The sequence below is a fragment of the Emys orbicularis genome, chromosome 4, assembly GCF_028017835.1.
Source record: "Emys orbicularis isolate rEmyOrb1 chromosome 4, rEmyOrb1.hap1, whole genome shotgun sequence".
Lineage (NCBI taxonomy): Eukaryota > Metazoa > Chordata > Testudines > Emydidae > Emys > Emys orbicularis.
The window spans coordinates 77133614-77154888 of record NC_088686.1 but is presented as its reverse complement, the minus strand read 5'-3'; the positions used below and the strand labels follow the sequence as shown (position 1 = coordinate 77154888).

At 41.3% G+C, this 21275-nt stretch overlaps 1 protein-coding gene across 1 annotated transcript in view; it reads left to right on the top strand.

The window, feature by feature from the left end:
* The window catches only part of LOC135878581 (transmembrane protein 263-like), a 323702-nt gene that overhangs the window by 26570 nt on the left and 275857 nt on the right, over positions 1-21275 (top strand). The window contains exon 2 of the mRNA XM_065404285.1: positions 13535-13625. Within this exon, the coding sequence (XP_065260357.1) occupies positions 13535-13625 (91 nt within the window). The remainder of the gene's footprint in view (positions 1-13534; positions 13626-21275) is intronic.

Below are 21275 nucleotides of genomic sequence, written 5' to 3'. Positions count from 1 at the left end.
TGAAGATGTGGTCACCCCATCTAAAAAAAAATGTATTGGAATTGGAAAAGGTTCAAAAAAGGCCAACAAAAATGATTAGGCATATGGAATGGCTTCTGTATGAGGAGAGATTAATAAAACTGGGACTTTTCAGCTTAAAAAAGAGACTGCTAAGGGGAAAGATGATTGCGGTCTATAAAATCATGACTGGTGTAGAGAAAGTAGATAAGGAAGTGTTGTTTACTACTTCTCATAACACAAGAACTAGGGGTCACCAAATGAAATTAATAGGCAGCAGTTTTAAAACAAATGAAGTGTTTCTTCACACAACGCACAGTCAACCTGTGGAACTCCTTGCCAGAGGATGTTGTGAAGGCCAAGACCATAACAGGGTTCAAAAAAAGAACTAGATAAATTCATGGAGGATAGGTCCATCAGTGGCTATTAGCCAGGATGGGCTGTAATGGTGTCCCTAGCCTCTGTTTGCCAGAAGCTGGGAATGAGCGACAGGGGATGGATCATTTGATGATTACCTGTTCTGTTCGTTCCCTCTGGGACACCTGGCACTGGCCACTGTCGGAAGACAGGATACTGGGCTAGATGGACCTTTGGCCTGACCCAGTAGGGCCATTCTAATGTTCTTAATTTCATATTTGAGTTCCTTCAGAATCCTTGGGTGAATATCATCTGGTCTTGGTAATTTATTACTGTTTAAATTTTCAGTTTGTTCTAAAAGCTCTTCTATTGACACCTAAATCTGGGACAGTTCCTCAGATTTGTCAACTAAAAAGAATGGCTCAGATGTGGGAATTTCCCTCACATCCTCTGTAGTGAAGATCAATGTATAGAATTCATTTAGTTTCTCCGCAACTGCCTTGTCTTCCTTGAGTGCTCCTTTAGCACCTCGATTGTCCAGTGCTCACAGATTGTTTGGCAGGTTCCTGCTGTTAATGTACTAAAAAAATTGCTGTTAGTTTTTGTGTCTTTTATTAGTTGCTCTTAAGTGCATGCCTAATTACTCTTGACTTGCCAGAATTTGTGCTCCTTTCTATTTTCCTCAGTAGGCCTTGACTTTCAATTATTAAGAGATGTATTTTTGTCTTTAACTGCCTCTTTCACTCTGTTTAGCCCTGGTGGCAATTTTTGGTTCTCTTACTGTATTTTTATTTGGGATATACATATAATTTGAGCCTCTATTATGGTGTTTTTAAAAAGTTTCCATGTAGCTTGTAGGCATTTCACTCTTCTCACCTTTCCTTGTAATTTCCATTTAACTAGCTTTCCCATTTTTGTGTAGTTCCCCTTCTTGAACTTATATGCTACTGTGGTGGGTTTTTTTTGTTTTGGTGTTTTCCCCTATATAAGGATGTTTAAATTTAATTACATTATGGTTGCTATTACTGAGCGATTCAGCTATATTTACCTCTTGGACCAGATCTGTGTGCCACTTAGGACTAAATCAGGAATTATCTCTCCCCTTGTGGGTTCCAGGACTAGCTGCTCCAAGAAGATGGTGTCTAGAAATTTTATCTCTGCATCCTGTGCTGAGGTGAAATGTTCCCAGTCTACATATGAGGATAATTGAAATCCCCCATTATTATTGGCTTTTCTGTTTTTTGTAGCTTCTCTAATCTCCCTGAGCATTTCACAAACACAGTCACCATCCTGGTCAAGTGGTCAATAATATATTCCTGTTATACTCTTATTTATGCAAGCATGGAATTTCTATCCATAGAGATTCTATGTTACTTTTAGATTAGTTTAAGAGTCTTACTATATTTGACTCTGCTTTTTTTTTACATATAGTGCCACTCCCCCACCAGCATGACCTACACCATCATTCCTATATATTTTGTACCCTGGTATAACTATGTCCCATTGATTATCATCGTTCAACCAATTTTGTGATATCTATTTATATCCATATTCTCATTTAATACCAGACATTCAAGTTCACCCATCTTAGTATTTAGACTTGCATTTGTATACAAGCATTTATAAAATTTGTCAATACACCTCTACCTTGATATAACGCTGTCCTCGGGAGCCAAAAAATCTTACCGCGTTATAGGTGAAACCGTGTTATATCGAACTTGCTTTGATCATCAGAGTGCGCAGACCCCCCTCCCCCCGGAGCGCTGCTTTACCGTGTTATATCTGAATTCATGTTATATCGGGTCGTGTTATATCGGAGTAGAGGTGTATTTAGTTGCCTGCCTTCATGTGATGTAATTGAATCGGACTCTTTTTCATTTGATTGTTTCTCTTCACTTCCTACGTGTATTTTATTAACTCATCACCTGTCCTCTTTACTTGGATATAGAGCATCCTCTTTAAATCCTCCCCTAAGGGATGTGTATGTCCTAACCCTGTGCTCCTCCGTGCCTGTCAGCTTTCCTCCTGTCCTTTAGTTAAAAATTCCTCTAAGACCTTTTAAATTTTACATGCCAGCAGTCTGATCCTGTTTTGGTTCAGGTGGAGCCCATCTTTCCTGTATAGGTTACTCCTTTCCCAGAAGATTCCCCACTTCCTAATAAATCTAAATCTCTCCTCCCTACACCATCATCTCATCCATGCATTGAGACCCTGCAGTTCTGCCTGTCTAACTGGCCTGCATGTGGAATTGGAAGCATTTCAGAGAATGCTACCGTGGAGGTCCTGGACTTTAATCTCTTACCTAGCAGCCTAAATTTGGCCTCCAGGACCTCTCTCCTACCTTTTGCTATGTCATTGGTACCACGATCACCAGCTCCTACCTAGTACCGGACACACATCTGTCTAGATATCTTGAGAGGTCTGCAGCCTTTGCACCCGGAAGGCAATTCAACACGCGGTTCTTCTGCTCATCACAAACCCAGCTATCTATATTTCCAATAATCGAGTCTCCCATTACTATTACCTGTCTCTTCCTAATAACAGGAATCTGCTCCCCCAGAGAGGAATCCTCCATACAAGAGGATACCATGCCATTATCTGGAAGAAGGGTCCCAATTATGGGATCATTTCCTTCTGCTCCAGACCCTCCTCAACAGCAAAGAGACTTTCAGACTGGGGGTTGGACTGCTCTACTGTTTCCTGGAAAGTCTTGTCTCCCTTAGCTCCACCAGTTCAGCCAGTCTGGTCTTTAGAGCCCATAGTGTCTTGGAGGGCCATGAGCTGCTTGTACTGAATGCACACATATGCCATCTGCCCACAAGGCAGGGAATCATACATGCTGCATTCAGTGCAATAAACTGGGTAGTTAATTTTGTGTGTGTGTGTGTGTGTGTGTGTGTGTGTGTGTGTTATTGGCCTAAGTTTAGATAATGTTTGTTAGGTGTATCAGGCTTTCGCGCTCCCTTGCAAAATTCCCGTTTGTTGCTGCTCTTTGCTAGCCCTGCTGGTCGCTTACGAACTGGCTTTTTAAACCCACTTCTCTCTGAATTAGCCTCATCCCCTTGTCAAGGAATCCTAAAGAGATTAGGTATCAAAGGATGGCAGGCTAGGGCCTAGTTAGGAAGTTCTCAGCTTTGCCTAGCAGTCCTTGGTCTGTAAACTCTGTCCTTCAAGGAGTTTGAGTTCCTTCTGCCCCTAGCCCATCCAGCCTGTACTCATCCCAGCCCCAACCCCTGTCATCCCTTCTGTCCCCTCCCGTTGGCTCCTTGTCCCTGTCTCAGTCTTCCTCCTACCTCCCAGGCCTTGCTTCTCATCCCTCTGCATTTCAGTCAGGTAGCTGTCTCTTTCTCCTGCATGCTGCCTGGGCACCATAATGGGGAGCATTGAGAGCACAGGTGACAGTTTCCCTGCTCTCAATTCTTGTGCTGCAGTGGCTGCGACTTCCAGGAGAAACAATTGCAAGAAAAGTCCTGTTTAGCCCCAGCTGTGCTGTGATGCAGAAGAGATGGAATCTTGGAGACAATCTCTAGCAAGTCTCTATGGAACATATATGAACTGAGATTTTTCAGAGACTTCTAAATGGAACAAATTGTCATGGTGATGGCAAAACGCACATCGCTGATACCAAGGTGATTCCCTTGTCAAATTTCAAGTCCCTGTTCCAAAGTATGGATGTGGAAGAGCTTCTCAATAGAATGGTTGTAAGAACTTTGTGGGCAAATCAATGTACCCGATACTCATTCTAAGAGAGTCTGAATCATTTTTGCTGAAGATTTTCCAAAAATATTCAACTTGAGACAGATACTCAGCACAGAAAGTTTCAGTTAAATTGCCAAAGTTATAAGCAGCAGAAAACAGGGTCTTGTTAAGTTTGCCTGACACTTTTTCTATTACTATAGGTATCGCTATTTGCACTGCCATAATACCAAGGTGAAATCATTTGGTCTCAATCATAATTCATGGTCTCCAGAGAAGTTTCTTACCTTCTCCCACTCATTGGCTCAGTACACTACCAGTGAACTATATTTTATAAAAATACTTTTAAAAATAACAAGTATAACACAGAGGGCCTGCAAAATTGCATTCAGAGGTGTAGTAGCTCAGGAGAAAATATGTAGTATAACCAGAACTGGTTGTGTATTTTATGCTGCAGTCAGTAGTTGGCCTCTTGTTTTACTCTTTGCTTCTCATGAGAATACCAGCAGATTTTACATCCACAAATACATAAGAGTGCCAGGCCAGCTGAGATTTGGGAGGAGGATGCCTCTCTTCTAAAGCAACCGTGAGCTGCTAAATTAGTGTTCAGAGACCCACAGTGCTCGAGTCAGAACTGCCCTTTAAAGTCAATAGATGTGCAGTGCAGTGCAGTTAGGATATAGGGCAATAGGCTCCTGCAGCAACTTCTAATGAGACTCCCTATAGGGTTTGTGCTTAATTGTTGTTTTCTATTAGAAGTGTTTTCTCCAGAGCTCTGCACCCTATTTCGAGTTCCCCTGAAATAATTTGGAGGACTAAATATCAGGACTCTTCTCACTAATTACTTGGGATTATGCCTTATGCATTATATGGAAATAAAATGTATCCAAATTCATAGGTTGCTCACTACATTAAAGAACCTTATCATGAGCAAGTGTGTGGTCCTTAACATGGGACATCGGTGGTGCTGACCTAAATGCTGCAGGTGCTTGTCTGCTATGAGGCGAGAGGTTTTCTTTCACAACTGGCTAAAAATTCCTTTGAACAGGCTGGGGTTATCTTTAACTGAATTGACTCAAACTTAGTTGGCCAGAAATGTGACCTGCAGTGTGTCAGTCGCTGTTAACATTCATTGTTACCTTCATGTACCACATGATAGTTTCTGGACTGTCCCAATTATTTCTTCCACTAAGAATAGGTAGTACTACAGTTCTGTACATCTCTGACATTTCAGGATGCAATTCAGACCAGTGATGGGGAGTGTCACAACCTGCCCTGGAGTGCCTCACAATGCTGTGCTGCTGTGGCTCCCAATGTGGGCTCCTCACAAACCGCATGCAGAACACACCCTGAGGGCAGGTCCACACTGGGGCGGGGGATCGATCTAGGAAACGCAACTTCAGCTACGAGAATAGCGTAGCTGACGTCGACGTTTCCTAGATCGAACTAAATTTACTTACTTCGGGTCCACGCGGCACAGGCAGGCTCCCCCGTCGACAGCGCTTCCTCCTCTCGGCGAGCAGGAGTTCCGCAGTCGACGGGGGAGCGCTTCTGGGATCGATCTATCGCGTCCAGATGAGACGGGATAAATCGATCCCAGAAGATTGATCTCTACCCGCCGAATCAGGCAGGTAGTGTGGACCAGCCTTTAGTGTCTGTGTGTATAGCCATAGCCATGGTCCAGTAATTCTGAGCCCCGCAGCCTGTTAGTAAACACCAGCCACACTCAAGCTTTTAGCAGCCTTGGTTACTACTTGTAGGGTGAACCAACACACTCCCAGTCCTGGATTTCCCCCCCAAAAAACATGTGTTCTGCACTACCCAGCCCTCTCCTGGACAGTCCATATATATTAGGCCTGTTGCTCCTCTAAGGGGATCAAGATGCAACAGTCTGCCACTTTAAATGGAATTACCCACACAATTCACATCACTAGATTAGTTTTGATTGAAGAATAAAAAAAGTTTATTTAACTACAAAGAGATGTCTTTAATAGAGTACAAGTATTAAGGCAATAAAGTCAGAAATGGTTACAAGAAAAATAAAGATAAAATGCTTCCTAGTACTAAAGTGAACATGCTAGACTTGGTTCAAGATGAAATTCTTACTACAGGTTTTCAGTACATTGCTGACCAAATTCTCAGGCCAGAATCTGCTCCCACGGTCCGACAGCTGTTTCTTTTCTCGTCTTAGATGAAAAGAGAGAGATGGACAGGGAGAGAGAACTTGGGGTGTTTTTTGTGCATCACTTTTTTTTTTTTATAGTTGTCACCCTTTAAAAAGCATTTTCTTGAACGTGACCCCTCATTAAAGTTCCTTCCAGCTTGAGAGCAAGGAGACATGGAGTCTGGTGGAGGAAGGAGGCTTCATGCTGTTTCTTTTCACCTGTGTATGCTGAAAACCAGATTGTATATGTCTTCTTTCTTCCCCCTCTTGCTGTCTGAGGATACGGTTTACAGTTTATATGCAAACTGAGGTAAACACACATCCCTTTGTTTAAGACAGGCCTGCTTGACCAGTTCTACCTAATCGGAGCTGTGTGAGTTTGAACATGTGCCTTTAACACATAACTTTACAAACAATGTTGCTACATACATTTCACCATGATATTTTTGACCACTAAGTTATTAGCTTTCAAATCATACCTCACAGGGCACATTTTACATAAAGATTATTACAATAGTGTGTAGGATGTGAATACAGGGGTGCATGTCATCACAACATCCTACTGCTAATGTTAATGTTTGTCTAAATATTTTAAAATGTATGCACGTAACTTCTTTCCTCATGTTCTTCTCATCCCTGATCTCATATGTAGAAAGCAAAGCAATATTTATTTACTACCCACTTTTTATGCAATGCCCATTATCAAAGTATCTGGGTGCATAACTAGTTCAGACAGGTTTGTGGTCTAACAACTTTGACACTGCCTCTTTAAATTCCTGATTGTTTGTTGGCATATTGATAATTCATCCAGGTAGGTGTAATATGATTATCACATAAAAGGTGGGAGCCAATCAATCATTCAACTTTTTTTTAAAAAAATCAGTAATTGTACCCTTAGCTCTGGTCTACACTACGAATTTATGTCCGTATAATTACGTCGCTCAGGAATGGAAAAGCCTCACCCCTGAGCAACGCAGTTATACCAACAGAACTCCCTGTGCAGATAGCACTATGTCCATGGGAGGGCTTCTCCCTTTGACACAGCTACCATCTCATGGGGAGGTGGAGTACCTACACTAATGGGAGAAGCTCTCCTGTCAGCAAAGGTAGCGTCTTTGCTAAGCACTACAATGGCATAGTTGCACCAGTGCAGTTGTGCTGCTGCAGAGCAGTAAGAGTAGGCACGCCCTTAGAAATAAAGGCATCTGAAACCGAGATGGGGACAGACTCTTAACTAGAGCTGCACTATCTGTTATCCTTACAAATTGCACTGAAAAAATCTAATGGTAGTTACTTGGAATGAGTTGCCTCTATTAACACAGAGTGTTTAAATGATGCTTGTACAGATAGAGATACAGACATTTTCCCCCAGAGCCCAGCAGCCTCTCTTCCAAAGACCAGTAGTTGGGTGCCTGTAGATGTTGTGTGACCAGCCAGAGGGGGAGCTTTAGAGCAAATAGCAAGGACTGCCTCTGCAGTACTTATAGACCCAAGGAAGAGTGATTGCACCCAGCAGTGTCATGTGATTTTGCAGATCTATAACTATAATTTAGTTCATTACACACTAGGGTGACCAGGTGTCCTGATTTTATAGGGACAGTACCGGTATTAAGTGCCTATATAAGACAAAGCCCCGATTACCCCCCGCATCTCATGTCCCAATTTTTTTCACACTTGCTATCTTGCTATCTATCACCCTATTACACACAGCTATGCAGATTGTGCTGCTCTGACTTACTCTGTGAAGGGGTAGAATCTCACACCTAGTTAAAGGCTGCCCTGGCTACTCTTTCAAGAATGAGAAAAGAACAACTATAATCCAAATAAAATTATAGTTTAATTATAAAACTATTTCTTCGAGACAGCTGCAGCAATCAAAGAAAATGCCAGTGGATTATGGAATTGCAGGACATGAGTTCAATTTATTAGATATTGACAGATACATTACCAAACTAGCAGCAATAGCTATACAGTGAACCCAGTAAATGAGTTCAAACAGTGATGTACATGCTAATCTAGAAAGTCAAAGAACATTATAAAAAGACTGTATAATCTTATTAAACAATAATTCTTGTCACAGTTTTGAGAACCTTTAAATGTGCTTTTTAACTGGTAAGCTTTCAATAGCAGGTAGTTGTCAGATGTTTTAATGATGTAGTCCCAATACAGGATTAACAGTACACATTCTTGTTTAGTATGTGAGATTAGTCATTAAGTCCTCAGTGGAGACTTGACAAATATAGATGCATAACAAATCACTTATACTTGTCCTGGCTATTTCTTATTCAGTCTGTCTTGGGCAGATCAGCTAGTAAGTAGGTGGGAGTAGATATTAGAGCAGGATGGGAACCAGATTTCTTGATTTTGTTATGTCTGGAATGGAAGAAATTAAAAAAAACAAACAACAAATATTTCAGAACTTCTGTCAAATGAAGTTCCAACAAAAATGTTTTGGGTTGGTTGCAATGTTTCTTTTTTTGACAAAATCAAAACATTTTGTTCCAATTTAGACTTTTTATTTGATATTATATAATATAACATTAAAACAAATAGTCATTTCAAAATGGAAAATACAAGACATTCTATTCCAAGAAGGTTAAGCAAAACCTTTCAAAATACTGTTTTTCAATTTTTTCTTTTGAAACAATTTTTTTTTTTTTTTTGCGGAGGATGACATGTTTCTATGAAATGTTTCAATTCAACAAATCAGCATTTTCCAAATGAAAAATACTCCAAAAATTTCTGACTAGCTCTACTAGATACTAAGATAGTTGAACAGGAATAATTCTCTTCAATCACTTTTTTCTTTTTTCTCAGGGGCCTGTGTCCCTGGCAACAACTCTTCTAGTCTGGGTTGAATGGGGGAAAGGATGACTGCAAGGAACTATTTCAGTCTTGTCCATGGTTTGTGCTGGCAGGCCAGCATGATACAAGAACATCTCTACTGGCCTCTGCCATGATCATAGCTGGTTCTGTCTTTTTCCTTCTAGAACACATGGTTCAGGACTAGAGTAGGCTTGCATCTAATACAGACCAGAATTGCCATTGGGATAAATAGCAAATATTTGCAGCCTGCTGTAATCTAACTAGCTTCTTAATGGAGAGAACCTGATTCTCCATGCCATACTTTGCATCATCACATACACTTGTGTGAAGTGAATGTAAAATGCTGTCATCTGGTGGCATTTTGCACTCTCTGTGTACATATGTAAAAGACAAAAGGTGCAAAGCAGCTGCAAGCAGTGAAGAATCTCTGGCTTGGACACTGATGGTGGTGTCTCTTACAACCAAATTTGAGTTTAGTGATTTTTCACTCACGTTGTCTGACAGAGGGGCAGATGGTGTTGGAGCTCCTCTATAAAGTCTGTGTTTTTGGCAAGTAGGTTTAATATTTTTATATTAAGCATATTTCTCATCTGTTGAACTGTTATTTCCTAATAATAATAATTAATTACTAAGGGATTGCTCATGGAAAGGTCCACTAAGGAGTGAGAATGTGGGGTTGTTAGATTTGCTGATTTGGTTTGTAAATCAAAATGGGTCATCTGGCACTAAATAACTTGTGCTTGACATTGTAGAATATGCACAATTTTGAACTGAAGATATCAAATGCTTAAGAAAATCCCTTTATCTTCCAAACTAAGTCATCAGCAAATTAGCTGATGCCAATTATTCTCTTTCTTGGACCCACTGAAATATACAGCTGCTCTAATTTCACCCCCAACAGTACCGGCTAATCTATGAAGATATTTTCATGAAAATACTTTTGATTCACAGGGAATTAAACCCATTAAGAAAATACATCTACAGGTGAAAAAAATAAAGTATTTATTTATTACATTTATATCTTATTGCCCTTTATAGCTATCTAGTTAGGCATATTACAATTGTATTTAGAGTACTGCACTGGCTTGCTTTTCACTTATGGATGCCATTCCAATTGTTTGCCTTAATCTACAAAGTTCTACATGATTGAGATCTGCCTGTTTTAGAGACCCTCTCTTCCCTCCCCTTCCATCATTCAGTTAACATTTTTTTAACCTTTCTACTCTTTTGTAGATGCTCTTGCATTTTGGGGAGGGATTTGAATGAGGCAAGAGAGGTAGCTTGGTGAACAGGCTTGTGTAGGTTGCTACCGCCTAAGGGGTAGCATGAAATACAGCGCAAAAATTCCTATGAATGAAGGAGAGAGAGGAAAGGAGCATTAAGCATGACTCTCTTGGTGGAGGATAGAGGACTTCGGTAATCAGGGGCTGGTGGAAACTGTTAACCTTCAGAGCACATTTTAAAAGCTCATCTGTTTATCCCAGGCATTCTCATGGGGAAGGGATGCAGAGGTGATGCAGGGAGAACATTTTAGTTTTGCTATTTTGAGACAGTCATAATATAAATGTTGATCCTACTAGATTTCTGTGCGTGTCTTTGTCAATTGTCTGCACTTGCATCTAGAGCTCCAGATAGACGCAATCTTATATAAACAAATAATGTTTCAGTTTTGCCAGTGGCGGTGTGTGGTCCAGTGCTCTTTCTTCTCCTTAAGGCAGTGGTCTCCAAACTTTGTTGATCACGCACCCAATCAGTAAAAAAATTCTTGAGCACGCACCCCCTGCTCACGGCTGAACTGTCGAAGCAAAAAAAAAAAAAAAAAAAAAAAAGCCGCCCGGACTCCCGGCCGAGGGAGGGGAAAAAAAGCGGTGCTCCTCCTGCTGCACACTCTGAAGGATCCTCTTGCGCACCCCACTTTGGAGACCACTGTCTTAAGGCATAAATGGGCAAAAAAAAAAAGATGGATTTGGAGCAAGATATTTAAAGATGGCAGGGGGGTAATATAGAATGGGAGTCTTCTAAAACCTCATATTAAATATTGTATACTCAGCTACTGCCAGAGTCCAGAATTTCTACCTTTCTGAAAATCTATCCCAGATCCCTGAGGTGAACAAAAGGGACTATCAGGGAACGGGCCTAGCAGCCAAGAACTCCTGGGCATTAATCATGGCTGTGACAGCCTAGTGCAACTTCTCTGGCTCAATTTCACCCTAATGTAAGCTGGGGTAAATAAAGCTTTACCTCTGTCCCTGGCACGGTTCTTGTGAGGTGTGATTATTTAATGTTTATAGAGTGCCTTCACTTGAAGATGTAAGGTGCTATGTAAGTGCTGTTACTAATTACAGCAAATTGCGTGAGGGAATGTATTAACTCAACATTAATGCTGCAAATAAAAATTGCACAAGTCACAATAGGCAGAAGTCAAGGTTGCAAACACAGTGTTAATATGACAGAGTAGCATACCTTGCCTGTTTTAATAACAGACCCTTTGTGATGTAGTAATATGCAATTTTCTTTTCCTGTCTGTCATGTTAAATCAGTGGCTAAGTAGCTGAGTATTTAAGCTACCTGTTCAACAAGAAGAATGGGAGTAGAAAATAGTGCACATCTGTTGTAAATTCTGTGTGGGAGCGTACAGAATGTGCAACACTGCAGGGTTAGTCTTAAACTCAATAAGCTGGAAGATGGAAAAGATCATGCAACACAGTCTTAGTATAGGATAGTAACACTTTCTAGGATTTAATTTTCGAATTGGAAAAAAAAATCCACTGCTCATTGGACGTAAATGTAAGCATGTTAGCAGCACACCTATGTTTAAGTGAGCCACTGTAAATTTCCAGCCGCATATGTTCATATGTTTGATTAAAAAAAAATCAAATCTCTTGTTAAATCAAACCCAGTTATTTTCAAAGCGAGCAAAAGCCCAGTTCCCTAATGAGACTCTTGTCCACACTAAACTTCAGATTTCACTTGTTTTTAGTGTAGGATTGTGCCAAAAATAAAAGAAAATCATGTAGTTAGAATTTTTTCAAAGGGAAGTCTGTATTCTGTATTTTGTTCACTTTCTCATAATATAAAAAGGGATGAAGAGGCTTTGTTTGTTTTTTGACCTTCAACCAAAAAAGCTTTTAGGCACACGTAAATCATGGGAAATCTCACATCCAAAAGTGATTTTTTTTTTCTTTTTAAGTTGCATGTGTGAAAAGTGAGAGCAGTTATGGAAACTGTTCTTCAACCTTAACTATAAGTGACTGTCACCAGGGTCCATGATAAATCTGGTAGCCTGGGGCATACTGATGTGAGGTTATGAATATATCAATCATAGGGATTAGAAAGGCCCCTGGACTACTGGTATTGAATTGAGTGCTATGGAAAAGAATCTGGTAAAATGCTATTGTGCTTGAGAATCAGTTTTGTATACTATGTACATGTATAGCTTGGGGTGGGTAATCAAAATTCGCTTTTGATAGTCCACTGGGCTACTAGACTTTAAACTAGCTCACTCAGCCTTGCCTTGAAAATACTTCATGCCCCTTGGCCTCCTTTATGCCTTTTTCATTCATAGATTATAAAGCCAGGAGGGACCATTGTGATAATCTAGTCTGACATTAAATGGGGAGAGCTCTGAGTTACTACAGAGAATTCTTTCCCGGGTATCTGCCTGGTGGGTCTTGCCTGCATGCTCAGGGTCCAACTGATCGCCATATTTGGAGTCGGGAAGGAATTTCCCCCCAGATCAAATTGATAGAGACTCTGGGTTTTTTTTGCCTTCCTCTGCAGCGTGGGGCACAGGTCACTTGCAAGTTTAAACTAGTGTAAATGGTTTAAATGGTGTAACGTGAAGTCTTTAAACCATGGTTTAAGGACTTGAGTAACTCAGCCAGAGGTTAGGGGGTCTGTTTCAGGAGTGGGTGAGGTTCTGTGGCCTGCAATTGAGCAGGAGGTCAGACTAGACTATTACAATGGTCCCTTCTGACCTTAAAGTCTATGAGACCTCCTATATAAAAGGCCATAGGACTTAAATAATTTCCATTTGAACTAGAACATATCATTTAGAAAGACATCCAATCTTGATTTTAAAAATTTCCAGTGATGGTGAATCAACTACAGCGCTTGGTAAATTGTTCCAATGGCTAATTACCCTCCCGATTAAAAGTCTGCACCTTATTTCTAGTCTAAGTTGTCTAGCTTCAACTTCCAGTGGTTGGATCTTGGTATAAGTTTGTCTACTAGACTGAAGAGCTCTTTATCAAATTTCTTCTCTCCATATAGTACTTCTATACTGTGATCAACTCACTTCACTTAACTTCTCCGGCTGAGTTTCACTGTAATGTAAACTGGGGTAAATAAAACGTTCCCTCTCTCCCTCCTCTTTGTTAAGCTAAATAGATTGAGCCCCTTGAGCCTTTCACTATAAAGCATATTTTCCAATCCTTAATCCTTCTTGTGGTGGATCTTCTAAAATTAAGTCCTCCTTGCTGTTCTTTCCTATAGGGACCCAGCTTGGAAACACAGATGGTGGAAGATGAAGCTGAGACAACCAATGAAGAACTGCCCCCTCATCTGCGGGAGGAGCCTCCTGAAGGTACAGTACCACCACTAGGATGAGCTCCTTGTAACCGATTGGGAGACTGTTCCTTGTTGGCCAGTACAGCTTTCCTGACACAGGGCCTTTCTGTCTTGAAGGGGGGGGGTAAGAACCTTTGCTAATGCTGACAGCTGAGTTTGGCCTCTCGGCAGGAGCTTCTATTCAAAGAAAGCTGCACATGTTGAAGCACGTGTACTGTCGGCCGGCTCCAGGCACCAGCTTACCAAGCAGGTGCTTGGGGCGGCCACTTCGGAGAGGGGCGGCACGTCCAGCTGTTCGGTGGCAATTCGGCGGACGGTCCCTCACTCCTGCTCGGAGCGAAGGACCTCCCGCCGAATTGCCGCCGCAGATCGCGATCGCGGCTTGTTTGTTTGTTTGTTTTTTGTTTGGCTGCTTGGGGCGGCCAAAACCCTGGAGCCGGCCCTGTGTACTGTTACCCAAAAAGTCCAGTTTCTACATGAGGATGTCTGCAGTGGAGCTGGAAGGTGCAATTTCCAGCTCAAGTAGACATACACACACTACTCTGAGCTAGTGTGCTAAAAATAGAAATGTAGCCATAACAGCGCAAGCAGTGGGAGGGGCTAGCAGCCCTGAGCATGTACCTATGGTTTCAGACGGGATTATACTTGGGCAGCTAGCCTTCCTGTCACTCACACCTCTGCGACTATGAGTACATTTTCAGACAGGATTGTAGGTACGTACTCAGAGTGGGTAGGCCCTCCTGCCGCTTGCGCTATTGTGGTTACACTTCTATCTTTAGTGCACTGGCTCAATCAGAGCTAGCATGGGCTTATCTGCTCAATGTGGAAGTTACAACTTTCAGCTCCAGTGTAGACATACCCTCTGAAAATAAGGCTTCTGATTTAAAATTGTCCTGCTTGTGGACCGAGGAAAACTAGTTCCTATCTTGTCTTATTTGTGATTTACTGTAATCATGGGGAAAACTTCCTCTGTAGGTTATCTGCTGTCTCTCCTTGCCTCTCTCTGCAGTACCCTATTATATGAACCATCCCCAGTGCAGAATAATCAAATCCAGGTTTTATGGGTTTGCCAGATTTTTTTCTTTTTCTTTTTGCCATTTCTTGGAAACTGGTTTAGCAGTCTGAGGAAGAGGCTGTCAGTCAGCAGGAGGATCAGAAATGCCAATTTTAATTAAAAACCTCATTTCCAATTATGTGGCCTGGATTATACAGGGAACAAATCTCTTCTCACTGTGTGAATGTTTCCAATGCTGTGCTGAGCAAAATAGGTGCTGCTTTCCTTTGAATAGAAGCTGCGAACACTGCAGCACATATGATTCATCTCTAGCTTTTACTTGTCTCCAATTCAGTGACTTTTTAAAAATACAATTATTCATAATCTCTCTGGAAGGCTTAACCCAGAAAGCGCTGAGCTCTTATTAACAATTTACTATTAAAATGGAGGGTCTCTAGCCTGTCAGATGTCAGTGGGAACATAAACCCTTTTATTTTGTACTTCTAATTACTTTTCTTAAAGGGAAGAGCCCATCTTTTGTGTAGGCGACGCAGTGACAGTCACAGTCTCAAAGGAGATTTGTACTGGGTGGAATAGCTCTGTCACCTCTTGCTCAGCATTCTGCTGTAGCTTCCTTGTTGAGTGCCAAGCACTGGTTCTCCTGCCTTGCATGCTCTGCTGGTTCTTTACCAGTAGACTGTAATATGGAGGTAGGTGCAACGCTGACTTCTCCAGGTCCTCTTCCTACTGCTACTTAAACTTTCAAGGTACTGGGACCAGGTGGAAGGGCTGTGAATTCTCATACTGTATTTAAGTTGATGACTAAATGGATTTTTAACTACATAATATATGAGGATTGCTGTTCCTTTGGCCATAATATTACTTCTTTGTGGAACCAGTGGGGATCCTGGTGTGTTGCCAGCTGTGAGGCCATCAAACTATCAGATATGATGGTGTTTCTGTGAAATAGAAATGCAGTCAGTGATTTCTTGTGATGGCTGTAACATCTGAATGGTCACCAAAAGGCACCTGAATGCTGTTTTGTTCAAATTCTTTTTTGCCTTGAATCTGCAAGCTCTCTGGAGCTTTAGAATTATTGGTGGGTTAACAGAGGGCTGTCTGTCTGGCCTTTTAGTCTTTGGGACAGTGTTTTGAACCTAAGTGAGGGAAATGTAATGGTCTCATCTCTGTCTGTAATAAGGTTAAGCCAGGACGCAACCACCACACATCATGGGGGTAAGGATCTCAGTTACTGCTCTGAGTCAGGATTAAAGTGAATTTAAAGACTGAATAATCCTCAAATGGTGAAACATAGGATGTCATCTTTTCACATCAATGTTACAATACAGGGAATACATTTTGCAGTTTTCACCATACCTGGCCTTTGACCAGTGGCTTCATTCTCCTGAAGCAATTAATGTAAGGCTTGTGATAAAATGTTTGGTCAAGAAACTTGCAAGAGAAGCCTTTTGCATTTGCCTGTCATCCAGCTAGGTAGAAGGGTGATAGAAAAACGTGTAATGCTGGCAGCTATATTTCATCTTGAGTGCACTGTTGAGCAGTCTAGGATAAGCACATGTTCTCCAGCTCTTTCCATCATTGCTGATAGTAGGACAGAAATGTATTGGGGATGATGTGACAGGTGAAATACTCAACAGGTAAACAATCAGGGCAGTAGATATGTCCCTTGTCTTAAATACTGAGCTCCGAGCCTACCTTTGATTTGTAAAGTGCAATTAAATGTAGCAAAATGAGAGGGCTGAATCCTCAGGATGCTGAATATCTACCCTCTTCTGTGCTGCCCTCTGGGAAGCAAAGGAGAGGTGGAAAAACTGCCATAAAATAAACCATAGGATTGTGCTGGGGTTACAGGTGGTCCTGTATGTTGGTGAAATTAAGCAAGCTCTGTTAGTTCACAGGCTGTGGTTCTAACAATATACACCTGCTATACTTATTACAGAGATTCTGGGAGATGGCAAAAGAGCTTAGCTACAAGAGCCATTACAAAAATGGCATACAATAAGAATAGATCTTTGAAGTTCTTTTAATAGAAGATGCAATTAAGCACCATCTTCTTGCAAAAAGAACAGGAGTACTTGTGGCACCTTAGAGACTAACAAATTTATTAGAGCATAAGCTTTCGTGGGCTACAACCCACTTCTTCGGATGCATATAGAGTGAAATATATATATGTTTCACTCTATATATGTTTCACTCTATATGCATCCGAAGAAGTGGGTTGTAGCCCACGAAAGCTTATGCTCTAATAAATTTGTTAGTGTCTAAGGTGCCACAAGTACTCCTGTTCTTTTTGCGGATACAGACTAACACGGCTGCTACTCTGAAACCTGTCATCTTCTTGCAGTCATTCTTTTATTGCTGCCTGTTCCTCTTGATAACATTTTCCCAGTTAAATCAAATGCTTTGCAAAAAATACAGTAAATCATGTTGTAACTGTGCTGCTCTCTTGTTTCCTGGCATCTATGAATTGGAGACAGTGTCTGTTCGCCTTCTTATAATGAGAGCACAAGGGACGGCAGGCTTTCCAGAGTGTCTGCTCTTTTGGCTCAGTCCAATATTTCACTAAGTTGCATCATAGTGACTTCAGTTTCCAGACTGTGAAGTGCATATAATCTCATCCTGGAGGGAGGGGAATTGGAAGGTACTGTACTATATGTAAAGATAAAGTAAAATCAAAAGCTGGTCCTACAGGGGTCGTATTGTGTTTCTGAATAATACTGTAGCACACTCCTCTGCAAATGCAGGACTTTAACTCGTTTGGTTTTACTCTCTTGTCTTTCCAGTGCCCTCAGTGACTAGAGCAGAGCTGTCTTGCCACAAAGCACCTTTTCTCATGCATATGAGTTTCACAAGTGCAACATGAGTAGGGAAAAGCTTAATTTCAAATGGTGACATTAAAACTACTTTTATCTTGGATAAGCTTACATAAGTGTGATGAGTAATATAGTGTTGCTCTGCTTTCTAATATCCCTCTGTCAGCCTGATAACATTTGAGGCATTAAAATATTCCTATAGTGTATAGTTGCAAATAAATCACATGAGGAAGAAATTTTGGATACGCCAGCTAAGGTAATTGTCTAGGGGTATGTTTACACTTAACACTACATATGCCGATGGGAAGGCTTCTCCCGTCGCTATAGGTAATCCACCCATCCAAGAGGTGGTAGCTAGGTTGACAGAAGAATTCTTCCATTTACCTAGCGCTGTCGACACCGGGGATGAGATCGGTATAGCTGCATCTCTCAGAGGTGTGGATTTTTTACACCAATGAGAGATGTAGATATACCAATGTAAGTTCCTAGTTTAGACCAGGCCTAGGTTAGAAATTGGTAAGGGGGGTTTCTATCCTTAACCAAGCTCCAGTATGTACTATTAATATTTCATATTTTTTGATAATGCCATTGTTAACTTCTGTTTTACTTGTGCACTCTGCTCTGAATCCAACTGTTGTAGGTGACTGTATATATTTTAGCTTGTGACACTATTAAGGGCCCAAAAGCAAGCTATTCCGCTGGTTAGGAAAGATAGAAAATGTGGCAAAAGACCACCTTGGCTTAACCACGAGATCTTGCATGATCTAAAAAATAAAAAGGAGTCATATAAAAAATGGAAACTAGGACAGATTAAAAAGGATGAATATAGGCAAACAACACTGGAATGCAGGGGCAAGATTAGAAAGGCAAAGGCACAAAATGAGCTCAAACTAACTACAGGAATAAAGGGAAACAAGAAGACTTTTTATCAATACATTAGAAGCAAGAGGAAGACCAAAGACAGGGTAGGCCCACTGCTCAGTGAAGAGGGAGAAACAGTAACAGGAAACTTGGAAATGGCAGAGATGCTTAATGACTTCTTTGTTTCGGTCTTCACCGAGAAGTCTGAAGGAATGCCTAACATAGTGAATGCTAATGGGGTAGGGGGTAGGTTTAGCAGATAAAATAAAAAAAGAACAAGTTAAAAATCACTTAGAAAAGTTAGATGCCTGCAAGTCACCAGGGCCTGATGAAATGCATCCTAGAATACTCAAGGAGCTAATAGAGGAGGTATCTGAGCCTCTAGCTATTATCTTTGGAAAATCATGGGAGAAGGGAGAGATTCCAGAAGACTGGAAAAGGGCAAATATAGTGCCCATCTATAAAAAGGGAAATAAAAACAACCCAGGAAACTACAGACCAGTTAGTTTAACTTCTGTGCCAGGGAAGATAATGGAGCAAGTAATTAAGGAAATCATCTGCAAACACTTGGAAGGTGGTAAGGTGATAGGGAATAGCCAGCATGGATTTGTAAAGAACAAATCGTGTCAAACCAATCTGATAGCTTTCTTTGCTAGGATAACGAGTCTTGTGGATAAGGGAGAAGCGGTGGATGTGGTATACCTAGACTTTAGTAAGGCATTTGATACGGTCTCGCATGATATTCATATCGATAAACTAGGCAAATACAATTTAGATGGGGCTACTATAAGGTGGGTGCATAACTGGCTGGATAACCGTACTCAGAGAGTTGTTATTAATGGTTCCCAATCCTGCTGGAAAGGCATAACAAGTGGGGTTCCGCAGGGGTCTGTTTTGGGACCGGCTCTGTTCAATATCTTCATTAACGACTTAGATATTGGCATAGAAAGTACGCTTATTAAGTTTGCGGATGATACCAAACTGGGAGGGATTGCAACTGCTTTGGAGGACAGGGTCATAATTCAAAATGATCTGGACAAATTGGAGAAATGGTCTGAGGTATACAGGATGAAGTTTAACAAAGACAAATGCAAAGTGCTCCACTTAGGAAGGAACAATCAGGTTCACACATACAGAATGGGAAGAGACTGTCTAGGAAGGAGTACGGCAGAAAGGGATCTAGGGGTTATAGTGGACCACAAGCTAAATATGAGTCAACAGTGTGATGCTGTTGCAAAAAAAGCAAACATGATTCTGGGATGTATTAACAGGTGTGTTGTGAGCAAGACACGAGAAGTCATTCTTCCGCTCTACTCTGCGCTGGTTAGGCCTCAGCTGGAGTATTGTGTCCAGTTCTGGGCACCGCATTTCAAGAAAGATGTGGAGAAATTGGAGAGGGTCCAGAGAAGAGCAACAAGAATGATTAAAGGTCTAGCGAACATGACCTATGAAGGAAGGCTGAAAGAATTGGGTTTGTTTAGTTTGGAAAAGAGAAGACTGAGAGGGGACATGATAGCAGTTTTCAGGTATCTAAAAGGGTGTCATAAGGAGGAGGGAGAAAACTTGTTCACCTTAGCCTCTAAGGATAGAACAAGAAGCAATGGGCTTAAACTGCAGCAAGGGAGGTCTAGGTTGGACATTAGGAAAAAGTTCCTAACTGTCAGGGTGGTTAAACACTGGAATAAATTGCCTAGGGAGGTTGTGGAATCTCCATCTCTGGAGATATTTAAGAGTAGGTTAGATAAATGTCTATCAGGGATGGTCTAGACAGTATTTGGTCCTGCCATGCGGGCAGGGGACTGGACTCGATGACCTCTCGAGGTCCCTTCCAGTCCTAGAATCTATGAAAGATGACCCTACTACTGACTATATCAATACACCCTTTTTACTTGAGTTCAAATGGAGAATGATGTAAGAGTGTCTTGTTAAGGATAGCAAAGGACTGGACTAAGAAGGTCAGGCCCCTAGTATGATATCAAAGTTTATTACTCTTGCAAAATTAAACCTTCCAAAAGGCAGAGAGCAAACGTTCTCACCAGACACCAATTTTAAGGTTTTTGTTGAGAATTCCTTGTGTAGACACATGAGGGCGCTGCATGCTTAATAATGCAGCAGTTGCCAAATAATCTGTCCAGTCCTGTTTCTCCCAGGGGCTGCTTTGGAGAAAATGTTCTTATAGGTTCTGGTGCACGAAATCTGTGATGTGTCAGACGTTTTAGATACCTTGCTTGCTTCCTTGGATGGGGGTGAGATAAAGTATTTAGTCCTACAAACTGCTCTGTGATACTACATGGGTGGCTTTTTCAGCCCCCTCAATTTTAGGGGATTGGCGCTAGTATGCCTAGCGGTCTTTTACCTTTTGACTTCATGCTACCTCCTTTTTTTCATCTCCTTACTCTTTGATCTGGTCCATATCCTATGTAATAAGGGCCTTTAGTAAAGGGTTAATGATGGTAACTTGCATTGTATGAAGTGCTTCTCACCCTGATGGTGCGCTAAATGCAGTATACAGCAGTTCAGAGGAGTTGACAGAACCTAGCAATGAAGGTCAGCAAATTCTGGAGTGTAACAAGTTTGTTTTAAAGGCAGCCCCCTGTTCTGCTCTGGTCACCTGGTGACCTGTCGTACTTCTGGGCTGTCTGTTGTGGCATGTTAAACTGTGGGAACATAAAGCTATAAATTAGATATAGCATGTTTTAACCTTAATACTGGTGGGTCCTGTCTGACTGCAAGGCTGCATTATTGGTTATGACAGTAGTAGGAGCCGGCCCTGAGTGTGAGTCTAGTATCTGAACCATCTGTGTTTCTCTGCACCATAAGTTCCATTCCAGGCAGACACCTTCATCTCTTCTAAGGCAGACACATTGAGTTCTATTTAGTTCATTTTAGGAGGGTTCTTTTGAATGAGAACTTCTAAAAACTAGGTCCCATCAGCTCTGCATGGTTATCATAGATCAGGGCTGGCCAAACTGTGGCT